We start from the raw sequence: 12,152 nt of genomic DNA, 5'->3' as shown, positions 1-12,152 counted from the left end.
GATATTCTAAAGTTAAATAGTATGAAGCAGATCTGTTTTAAAGTCTATTCATTAGTGAAGTATCAGAAGAACATTGTTGGGTAAAATTTTAGCATAGTTGAGTATTCAAAAGTGTTTCTAAAACATATGTAGATCATTAGTATCATTTACATGTAAACTTCAGTGTATCTCTCTAACTATCAGTCTTCAGCTCCTAAGTTGAGGTTCATTGAAAGATTTAAGGCCTGGGGTTTAGGAAGTAAGACACAAGGCTTTTTTTTTTTTTTTTTTTTTTAAGATTTTATTTATCCATGAGCGACACAGAGAGAGGGGGTGAGTGGGCAGAGACACAGGCAAGAGGGGAGAAGCAGGCTCCACTCAGGGAGCCCAGAGCCCGATGTGGGACTCGATCCTGGGTCTCCAGGATCACACCCTGGGCCACAGGCAGCGCTAAACCACTGTGCCACCGGGGCTACCCAGCAAGGCTTTTTATATATGTTCACTATGTGCTATTTTTTTTAATGGTATTTAGCTCAGTATGTTCCTCAACTGCTGTTGAAGGCATCTTTGAGTAACAGTATGTCAGTTTCGATCTGATTTTGTTCCTGATGAGACCCTCTATTTATGCAGTGAATCTAAATTTTATAAAATTACAACCAAATATTTACACATTTACTTTTAAAAGTGTGGGTTCACTGAATTACCTATTGAGTGAGTGCCTGCTGTGTACCATACACTTTTCTAGGCTCTTGGAGTAGAAGGGAGAGCAAGACAAAAGTCATGAAATTTTACATTATCATTTGCTAGCATTTAGGCTGCACTCATGTACATTAATGCTTCTGTGCAAATACTAGAAAATCGGGCAGCTCCGGTGGCTTAGCGGTTTAGTGCCGCCTTCAGCCCAGGGCGTAATCCTGGAGACCTGGGATCAAGTCCCACATCAGGCTCCCTGCATGGAGCCTGCTTCTCCCTCTGCCTCTCTCTCTGTCTCTAATAAATAAATAAAATCTTAAAAAAAAAAAATACTAGAAAATCCTTTAAAGGGCTGTGATTGTCTCCTATTGGGTAATGCCATCTAAAATAGAATGTCAGTGAATTAATAGATAACATTGTTAAATTTTACTCATAAGAAAAAAATGTTTTTTTAAAAAATACAAGTTAATATTCTCATTTTATGCCAACATTATATATTTGTGTAAATGGTCAGTTTATCTAAAAGGTTGGATGTAGAGATTGAAGGTGAACTTTTATGGAAGAAATCAGAAGAAGAGATAAGATTTCAGAACATTGTGAAAAAAAGAAAAAAATGGTTGATGCCTTTGGAAAAGGAATAAGCATTCTAAATGTATAGACTGGAATGGCAGATGGCAAGGAGGCTGAGAGAGAGAGAGTAGCTAAAGTGGAATTGAATTGTACTTTTCTGCCATGGTAATATAAAAGACCTTGCTAATGAAATCATAAAACTTACTCTGGATAGTTCAGATTCTTAATATAAATAGAAAAAGACAGTCTCTGGAGTTGAACAAAGACCGCTCTAAATTTCTGACATGGTAGGATCTCTCGTCACTGCTGGTAGACTGTTAAGTAAGGTTATCTGTTTCTCACTGTAAGGCTAGTGACAGTGAATCCCTTTCCTGAGAGGGAAGGAGGTAGGCTATGGCTAAAGGGTAGGGTGAAGCCAGGATATCAGCTCTAGTAGCTATCAGCTTTGTTAGAAACTTATGTTTGAAAAATATTTTATATGAGAATAAGCTAAAATAACTACAGATATTAAGATAGGGTGATTAGGTTGAAGTAGGTTCTTATTATATACCTCATATATAAATAAATTTCTTTAAATGTGTCAAGCCTTTGAAAGAGTGAATTTAATGACAAATTTGGGGAGTCATACTTTTTTTTTTTTCTTTTCAAGATTTTATTTATTTATTCATGAGACACACAGAGAGGCAGAGACACAGGCAGAGGAAGAAGCAGGATCCCCACAAGAAACCCGATACAGGACTCAATCCCAGGACCTGGGATCACATCCTCAGCTGAAGAAGATGCTTAACCACTGAGGCACCCAGGCGTTCCTGGCAGTCATACTTTATGTATAACTTATGTATGGCCAACAGTTCAAAAATATTTTTTAGTCTTTTAGTTTGAAATTTTCCTTTTAATGTGTATATCTGCTTTCTTGTCATTTTTTTAAAAAAGATTTACTTATTTATTCATGAGAGAGACAGAGAGAGGGAGGCAGAGACCTAGGCAGAGGGAGAAGCAGGCTCCTTGCGGGGAGGCTGATGTAGGACTTGATCCCGGATCCCAGAATCACACCCTGAGCCGAAGGCAGATGCTCAACCACTGAGCCACACAGGTGTCCCTTGTCATTGGTTTCAATTTAATATTTTATTATTTATGCATCTTTTACAAAATTGCTTCTAATGGATTAAGATGTATACATTTATTGACTGATGCCCAAAACTCTTTTCTCATATTAAAAAATACACAGTATCTCAGGGGAAAATAGTCTTGTGAAAAAGAGCTCTGTGGTGACTGGGCTAATTGCTTTCAAGGCGAAGAGTCGACATGAGAAACATCAAACCACATCAGACTCATTTGAAGTCTTGGATTAAGAGTGGGGACGTTTACTCATCTATCTCTGTTAGTCATGTTGCTCTAAATGCAGACCATCAGTTTAATTCTTGTGTCTAAGGTGGTTCCCGTTCTTGATAATATATGCAGTATCTCTGTCTTCTTTTACAGAGGCTGCTATTCCAAAAAGCTTTCAACTCTCAGCAGTTAGTTCATGTCACTGTCATTAACCTGTTTCAACTTCATCACCTTCGTGACTTTAGCAATGAAACGGAGCAGCATAGTTATAGCCAAGATGAGCAGCTGTGTTGGACACAGTTACTGGCCCTCTTTAGTAAGTATTAAATCATTTAATTTACTATGCTATCTTTGGTATAAGCATAATCTTAGGTGTTTTCATCATTGTAATGGTACTAGTGACACGAAAATGTGTCCTATATTTCCTAATACTGGATCAAGAGGCCTAAACCCTAAATTCGATCCTTTTATCTACTGACATCTTTTTTAAAGATTTTATTTTTAAGTAATCTCTAAACTCAGCATGGGGCTCAAACTCACAGCTGTGAGACTCGTGTGCTGTACTGACTAAGCCAGCCAGGCACCTCTAACATTTTTAACATGGGAAAAAATGCCTTTTTAGAAAAAAGCTGTGAGATATTTGTGTTAACTAGGATATAGCAGAAGCCTCATAATGATAGTTTAATTTGGACTGGTAGAAGTTTCAAATATCTTATGCTTTGTGAATACATTTTTTCTTTAAGTGTCTTTTCTTGGCATCCTGTGCAAGTGTCCTCTCCAGAACAAGTCTCAGGAGGAGTCCTACAATGCCTATCCTCTTCCTGCAGTCAAGGTCTCCATGGACTGGCTGAGACTCAGACCCAGGGTCTTTCAGGAGGCAGTGGTAGATGAAAGACAGTAGTAAGTGTTTTAGAATTTCATGTTTGTTTGTTCGATATTCATAGATATGTAGAAACCACCTTCTAAAACACAACATTTGAACAATGGGAGACTGTATTTTCCACCTACTCTCTGGAAATTGAACCGAAGACCTCTTTGTGTGCTTTTCATTTATTTGTTTGAATTTCTCATGTGAGGCACAATCTTAAGGATTTCTGGCTTCCTGTGTGTTCCTCATTCCTGGCTGCTATCATGGAGAAAAGGCATTTTTTACATTTCAAAATGAAATTGAAGTAAACCCAGTTTGTTTCTTACCCATTACAATATGCTCTGATTTTCTGTTTAGAAGTTGCAGAGAAGTGATTTTTTTACTTTTTCCATATTTTACGTACATAAGCTGTTTGATACTCCCTTAGAGTAACACCCAATTTGAGTTATATTTGCTTGTTTTAAGCATAGAAGATTGGAAATTATTTTAGCTTTCACCATTTTCTCTGTAATCTCTACTCAGAATAATTCTGATGTTTCTTAGGAGCTTTTGATTTTTATGGTGACAAATGAAAACTTACAGTTTACCTTGACATTTTAACAATGTGTAGACTTTTTTGTACCATAAAGAAAAAGCCATATTATCACTTTGAACAGAGACTGATTTGTATATGGTGTCCCCATGCCCTGTCACAGATGAACTTGCAATGGGTTCCATAACTGATAATGTATTTGACATCTCTATCAAAACATAGCATGTTATTTCTCTGGTCAGTGTGTTTTAGTAAGTATCAATTATCAGTGTTTATAACTGACAAATTATTTTCACTAGTTGTTAAATTAGGAGCCTGGAAAATGATCTGCAGTAGTAGGTCTCTGCTGTGTAAATTTGACCCTTCCAGTGTATCTTTTATCTAGACATCTTTGAAAATAGGTTTTAGGAAATCATACAGCCTTTAAAATGCTGAAGCAAGGGGAAAAAATACATAAAGTTTTCCCCTATAGATAACATTTCATGGCTTATTATTGTTCTGGTTTCTCTATTTTAAACAAAGTCTGAAATGTCTCTTTAATTTACAGCATTTGGCCCTGGCTAATTTCTCTTCTAAATAGTTTCCATCCCCATGAAGAGGATCTTTCAAGTACTAATGGTAAGGGCTACCCTTAACCTTGTGTTATGGACGTTGTTCTCTATCACTTATACTAGGCTTAAGGCCAGAGGGGAAAAAAAAGGCTTTTGTTAAGTGTTTGACTTTAAGTTCAATATCTCAGCAGTGACTTTGAACTCCATGCTCATCACTATTAAGAGGATGGAAGTAGCGGTAATGTGCTAGTTCTTCTAGCAGCATCCTCTCCTGTTTAGCTACATTTGAATAGGAGTCCAAGCATGCAGTACTTTTAAATTGTCTTCATCCCTTCCTTCTGATTCTTTTTTTTTTTTTAAGGAACTAATGTGAACAGCATTTTTCTGTTAAAGTAATACCTGCTTATTATAGAATATCTGGGACATTCAAACATTAAGAACAGGAGTTCACCCACGGTTCTCTCGTACAAAGATACTTTGTGCTATTCACATGTAGCGTATTTCTTGGGACATTTTTCTTAGTGTACATACACACACCAGCCTGTGATTGATGTCAGATACTCAGATACAGATTTATGCCTGCTTCTTAAAGTTAACATTATATTGCTATTATTTTCTTTTGCATTTAAACATTTTGAAACATAATTTTTACTGGCTGCATAATATTCTGCCTTGTGGCTATGCCATTTTGTGTTTAATCATTGTCTATTTGCTTTAAAAATGTCCCCATTATATATAATTCTGCACTGACCAATCTTTTTTTTTTTTTTTAATTTTTTTTATTGGAGTTCATTTTGCCAACATATAGCATAACCCCCAGTGCTCATCTCGCCAAGTGCCCCCCCTCAGTGCCCATCGCTCAGTCACCCCAACCTCCCGCCCACCTCTCCTTCCACTGCCCCTTGTTCATTTCCCAGTTAGGTGTCTCTCATGTTTTGTCACCCTCACTGATATTTTCACTCATTTTCTCTCCTTTCCCTTTCACTAATTTTTATATTCCCCAAATGAATGAGACCATATAATGTTTGTTCACTCAGTATAATACCCTCCTGGTCCCTCCATGTCGAAGCAAATGGTGGGTATTTGTCGTTTCTGATGGCTGAGTAATATTCCATTGTATACATAGACCACATCTTCTTTATCCATTCATCTTTTGGTGGACGCCGAGGCTCCTTCCACAGTTTGGCTATTGTGGACATTGCTGCTATCAACATCGGGGTGCAGGTGTCCTGGCGTTTCACTGCATCTGTATCTTTGGGATAAATCCCCAGCATGCACTGACCAATCTGTAGTTGACTCTTTTTTGATTATTTTACTCCTGTTAGATCAGTGCTTCTCTCTCTCTCTCTCTCTTTTTTTTTTTTTTTTTTTTTTAAGATTTTATTTGTTTATTCATGAGAGAGGCAGAGACACAGGCAGAGAGAAGCAGGCTCCATGCAGGGAGCCTGATGTGGGACTTGATCCCAGGACCCCAGGACCACTCCCTGGGCTGAGGGGAGGTGCTCAACCGCTGATCCACCCAGGGGTCCCTGATCAGTGCTTCTCCAGTGTTAATTTGCAAATGAATCACCTGGGATCATGTCAAAATTCAGATTATGGTTCAGTAGGTTTGAGATAGAGCCTAACATTATACATTTCTTACAAGTTCTTGGGTGATGACAGTGTTGTTATTCAATATTTTGAGTAACAAGGAGATAATCTAAACAATGGGATTATTGGATCCAAGGCTATGAATTTTTAAGGCTTCATTTGGGAGGTGGAGAGTCCCACCATATCCATCCTCCTCAACATTGAGTAGTAGATAAGTAGTAGGGGACAATGTCCAGGGCCCAGAGGCAATATGCAGGGACTTGGCAGATGAGTTAGGTTATCAGGATTACTACATAGAAGAGCAGAGAACTAAGAGTATTATAAACAACATTTTATTTAGTGAACAACATTCTGCTGAATGAAGTTTTTAAATTAAAATGTTTACAAATCTTGCTTTCTACCCTTCTGTAGCTACACCACTTCCAGAGGAGTTTGAATTACAAGGATTCTTGGCTTTGAGACCTTCTTTCAGGTGGGTGGCAACTGAAGGAGGCTTATTTCATTACCAGTGATTATAGTATTAAAATGAGAAATCAGGCTTGGGTGTAGAAAAACCCTTGATCTATCTCAACTTTGTCTTTTCCTAACAGCAACTAAAAGTGGAAGTTTTTTGATATGAAATGGATTTATATATGTCATGCCTTTACTTGCCATGTAATACCAATACTAAGTGCTTTTACAAATATGGGGGAAAGGAAGAAAAAATTACTGCTCCCAAATGTTATTTATCCACTGGATTTTTTTTTAATACTTTTATACTTTGTTGAAATTAGAGGGAAAGTCTCAAAAATGAGAATCAAATGTAAACCAAAGGCTGTTGCTTGACATTTTTCATAACAGTAATGATGACAAAGCAGTTTTTTACAGTCATTCTTCTCCTCCTTTTAGAAGAATAACTTCTAATTCCTTTCAAGTCTAACTCGTTCATCTGTGTCCTTGATAATATCCCTTCTTGTCTCCCTACCTGTGATGCTCGCTCTGTGTTGTATTTCCAATATCCTTTTATTTTTTTTAACAAACAATTCCTTCCTTTTAGCCTAGTAACATTCAGGTATCCCTTGTTCTCTTTAAAAAGTAAAATTCACTGCCCCATCTTTCTCTGATGTTGTCTTTCCTCTTCATCATCAGACTTCTTAAAAGGGTAGTTAGTGTCTGCTAACATTACTCACCCTACTTCACTCCCAGTCATTTCTCAGCCTCCAGCAACTGAAACTCTTCAGTGCCTTCCTGGTTACCAGACACCACTGACTTCTTTATAATTTCATCCTATTCAGTATTCTCTAACATTGAGTCTGTTGATCCCATTCCTTCATGAAGCCTCCTTTTTCTTAGCTCTGTCATCATATTCCATCTCTTTCACTTTCTTCTGTACCACATGCCTCAGAATATTATCTTCCAGGGTTCTGCCCTGCCCTTCCCTTCCCACCTTCTGTATTCTCCCTGGTGATCAGATCCATCCTTTTTTTCTTGAGCTTTCATCTCTTGCATAGTAAGTAAGTATAAGATTTTCAGCTCTGACTTTTAGAGTTTGGACTTCTGTTTGAATCACCTGATCTCCCTTATGTATTTCAGACTTTTTAATATGACCCAAAAGGGCTTTTATCTGGTCAGCCAAAAATGATCTTTCTCTATTTATCTGTGTGCCATTATCTATGTACGTGAACTCTAAAAAATCCTTATTCCCATTAATTTTTCTCACCAAATCTTTGTCATTCTGTGTCTAAAATGCCTTTTAGATCCATCTCCTACCATTTATTTCCCTGTAGTTCAGCCTTTTATAACCATTAACTTGGAGTATAACAAGCTTACTAATCACCCTCCCTACTAAGAGTCCCTTTCCTTCTATAGCTCAGTTCTGCCGTGCTTCCATGATTATATTTTAAATATAGACCTATTAACGTCCATTACTAACATAAAGACTTCAATGCACTCACCCCCAGTGGTTCCAGTATCTTTTCGCTTCATGTCCGAGTGCTTAGTTTTTCAGCCATATTTTCTGCCATCTCCACCCTTCTTTCCCCTAATACTTAACGCATTATACATTCACTGTGTCCTATTCTTGAGTAACTCTGCTCCAAGACTTTGTTCATTCACTGCCTAGAACAGCCCCTTTCCTCCTCTGCCCTTCCTTTGCCGACCTGTACACACTTCCCACACCTATCAAAATCCAGCTCAGGTAGCACTTACTCCATGAAACCTTTTCAGAACTTATCAGAAGGAACTAGCCCTCTTATTACTATGCTTATTCTATGCGTGGTTTTATTATAATACTCATCAGATTGACTCATAATTATTTCATCCTTATGGCAGAGACTGTTTCTCTTTATTTGGCATTTGGCATCTAGTCTACTACCTGGCAATGCTTAGATGCATTAAAAAAAATACTATATTTAATGTGGAGAAATCTGAAAAATCCTTTTTTTCAGGTTGATTTACATTTCTAATGTCAGTGAGATTTTCACTCTATATGTGTATGTTTTTCAGACTTAAGGCCACCTACAGTACATAGATTAACACTGTTTGTTAGAATAGGCATACTCAGAGACCATTAACATTGAAATGGTCATTTCAGACAAATTACATAGAATGCAAGGTAAGTGTTAATGAAAACTTTTACAGTAGAAGTGTTTTTTCTTAATAACAGGTTGTGATTTATTTCAACTCATTTAGAAAGTAAAATCTAAGTAAAAGAATGTAAACGTAATGCGTTTGCATGTTATTTTTTTTGCTTCGTTTCAGTGTATTTAAAATCTTTGGGAGCATACATTCAAATGCAGTTGATTACATCAAGTAGCTAGTCCGTATGGAAAAATCTGAAACCATTGTAGTGAAATAGGTGAGTTTGGTTGCCTGGACAATATCTTCAGAAGTTTAATTTTGTATAATTTGCTTATATCAATTTTAGGAACTTGGATTTTTCCAAAGGCCATCAGGGTATTACAGGAGACAAAGAAGGTCAGCAACGACAAATACGACAGCAGCGCTTGATCTCTATAGGCAAGTGGATCGCCGATAATCAGCCAAGGTATTTATCAGATACATTTACATACCCCACATGTGTTCAAGACTATTGTTTATAAACTGTTAAGTCAGAATGTTGGTAACACATCAAATTACCATCCTGGTGATCATAAGTATACTCTTCATTTAATCTCTGTTCTCCCCGTTACACTGCCTAGTGTAGAGAAATAGGCCTTGTCATTCTTGTTAATCCTGAGCTTCTGCTCTAATTTATAAACATCTGTGTAAGTCTAAAGGGTATGTTCACAGGGTGATTTGTATTGACAGGGGCATGGTGGTCAGTTTTAGGACAGATCAGAGTCAGGTAAGTTTCTAGTTCTGCCACTTCCCAAGATCTGTGTCCTTAGGATCTTCCAGTTGATTATATAACCTTTTCAAAGTCAGTAACTATTTCATATTCATTTCTATATTCAGGCTCTTGTCATACTGTAAGCACTTAAATGGTTGCATGTTTGAATGAACTTATTCCTTCTGAGGTCTAGCTTTCACACCTATAAGAGAGAAATTACAAATTGCCACTTTAAGGATCTAGTCTAGTGCCTTGTACTTAGGACATGCTCAGTAAATATAAAACTATAATTAGTAGAAAAGGCGTTAAAAGGGCATGGGAATGTGTTGTGGGGATACTAAGCAATTATGAGAATCTGAGTTTTTCTGTAACTGCTTTTTACGTTCTATAAAAATAGATATGTTATACTGTGAATACACCCTTGTCTCCCAAGCCTTTGGGACTAGTGATATACTGACTGTTGGGTCCAGATGCAGTTCCATTGTTAGTGTTTTTTAGGTTTATGGTTTTTTCATATATGGATTTATTTTTACTTTTTTAGGCTGATTCAGTGTGAAAATGAGGTAGGGAAATTGTTGTTTATCACAGAAATCCCAGAGTTAACACTAGAAGACCCCAGTGAAGCCAAAGAGAACCTCATTCTGCCAGAAACATCCATGATAGAGTCACTATCTGCAGACGGGAACCCAGGACTGAAATCAGTGCTGTCCACGGGCCGTAATCTAAGCAACAACTGTGACCCCGGAGAGAAACCTATGGTCACCTTCAAAGAGAACATTAAGCCACGAGAAGTGAACAGAGACCAAGGAAGAAGTTTTCCTCCCAAAGAGGTGAGAAGGGACTATAGCAAAGGAATTACTGTAACTAAGAATGATGGAAAGAAGGACAACAGCAAGAGGAAAACAGAAACCAAGAAATGCACCTTAGAAAAGTTACAGGAAACAGGAAAGCAGAGTGTGGCAGTGCAGGTAAGCTGTATTTGAACTATAACTCAGGTAGAGGAAGGCTCACACAAAAGGCAAGATTTTTCATTTTGTTCCTAAAGCTTTGAGAATTGGCTATTCTGGAAGCTTGAATGCATTCTTTAAATGCCACACAGTAAGGTCATGTAAAGAGCTATGGTAGGTGGTTATTCCATCAACTCTTAGAAATTGTAATGTGAGTGAAAAACAACCTGATTTGATATTTTTTATCAATCCTCTTCAATTTAAGTGATTTGAAATGACCATTTGCAAACCTATTAACTATATGAAGAATTCTATTTTCTTTGGAAGGTGTAATTGCCATTTGTTAATGTTATATTGAGAAATTTGAGGTCCTTTATAGATCCAGTAGAACCAAAAATACATTAAAGCTTATAGGGTTGTTGGTTTTTGTTTTTGTTTTTTTTTTTTTTTTTTCAGATTCACTAAGAAATAAAAGATATTCTTGGGAAAAGATGAGGCTTTTTTTTTTCTTGACATTTATACCTGTCCCAGCCAGTAGCATTATATCACTTAAGTGTTACCCAGACTCATGGGAACTTGTAAAGCAAGAATTTAAGTCTCTTGCTGGGAAAAGGTAAACATTGCTCAATTATTTGTCACTTTGTTTTTCTTAAACCTTCCAAAGAGATAGAGATGATTCCATATAAACAGAAAAGGTCTTTGCTCTGTGCCAATTTCATTAATACCATTAATGTTTGAACAAAGACCTAAGTGGCCATTTGATTTGTTAACGCATTTTGGCAAGTGTACTTGTTTGCTGTAGGCATGAGGACCCTTAACATTATTGAAGGCTGCTTGCAAATTAATAGCGCCTTCAAAAAAAAAAACAAAACAAAACAAAAAAATAGCGCCTTCAGTGTATTTCATTTAGAGTTTTTTGGGGAAAGAGAGAAATAACATAATAGTTACATTTTAGGATTAGTAATAGTAGGGGGAGAAACAGAGAAAGAAAAACATGGTAGCAATTGAGAAAAAAAGGCATGAGGGGAGAGAGATGCAGGGGAAAGCAAAGAACAAATCAAATGAGCTGTAAAGCCGAAGGACTAGTGTTTTAGGAAGGAGTCCAGTATTTCCTGCCTGCTCTGCCTCCATTCTCTGCAACTGCCTCCCAACAAGAACCAGATTGAAGATCTTTCTGGTCTCTCTTCCTCTTAAATCTGCTTCTAGATGATTAAAGAAAGCTTGACAGGAGTCAGTATATCACCACTTTCTACCTCATCTTAAGGTCTCTGTACAATGTTACCGGTTTTCCTTCATTTTACTTGTTTTGAGCAATACATATGACATCATATTCTCTGTAGCTCATTGTATAGGATCTTGGGGCCTGTTTCTTACTGCTGAAAGTATCCTTATTCTAAAAGGGTGTGAGCATAGAGGGTGGATGCCTGACTGGTATGCTTAAGACTTCCCAGATGAAATTAAACTGAGGGCCAAAGTATCTCCCCTGTGGGTTAATCATCATTATTAAATTATAATTCATGTACGTTGTTTAATGAATTCAAGTAGAAGGGGCCCTGGGGCCCATAATAGGTGGCTTAAGATTTTAGGCAAGTTTTTTAACCTGTTGGTGTGAAGCCTGTCATTTGTAAAATACATGAGCTCTCAGATCCTTTCAGTATTTAGTAGTTTTATGATTTTGTGAAAGGAAAATAATTATACTAGTAAAATAATCCCTTATATCTTTTATTGACAAGTAAACAATTTGTTTTGATTTTTCCATTTTTAATTTAGGTAAAGGAAAATA

The 12,152-nt window shown here is 37.0% G+C and overlaps 1 protein-coding gene across 30 annotated transcripts in view; it reads left to right on the top strand.

Moving 5' to 3' along the window:
• SMG7 (SMG7 nonsense mediated mRNA decay factor) overlaps positions 1–12,152 on the top strand; it is a 94,645-nt gene that overhangs the window by 71,980 nt on the left and 10,513 nt on the right. For 17 of the 30 annotated variants that reach the window (XM_072733190.1, XM_026001162.2, XM_072733204.1 and 14 more), the window contains 6 exons: positions 2,725–2,887; positions 3,315–3,471; positions 4,519–4,589; positions 6,524–6,584; positions 9,018–9,137; positions 9,964–10,252. In XM_072733190.1, the coding sequence (XP_072589291.1) occupies positions 2,725–2,887; positions 3,315–3,471; positions 4,519–4,589; positions 6,524–6,584; positions 9,018–9,137; positions 9,964–10,252 (861 nt within the window). Of the gene's footprint in view, positions 1–2,724; positions 2,888–3,314; positions 3,472–4,518; positions 4,590–6,523; positions 6,585–9,017; positions 9,138–9,963; positions 10,391–12,152 lie in introns of all 30 variants that reach the window. The other 13 variants (XM_072733195.1, XM_072733193.1, XM_072733185.1 and 10 more) reach the window with 1 other exon arrangement.

Source organism: Vulpes vulpes, chromosome 13 (assembly GCF_048418805.1).
Source record: "Vulpes vulpes isolate BD-2025 chromosome 13, VulVul3, whole genome shotgun sequence".
NCBI lineage: Eukaryota > Metazoa > Chordata > Mammalia > Carnivora > Canidae > Vulpes > Vulpes vulpes.
Note: the sequence above shows the minus strand (reverse complement) of the source record. Positions and strands in the feature narration are given on the sequence as shown.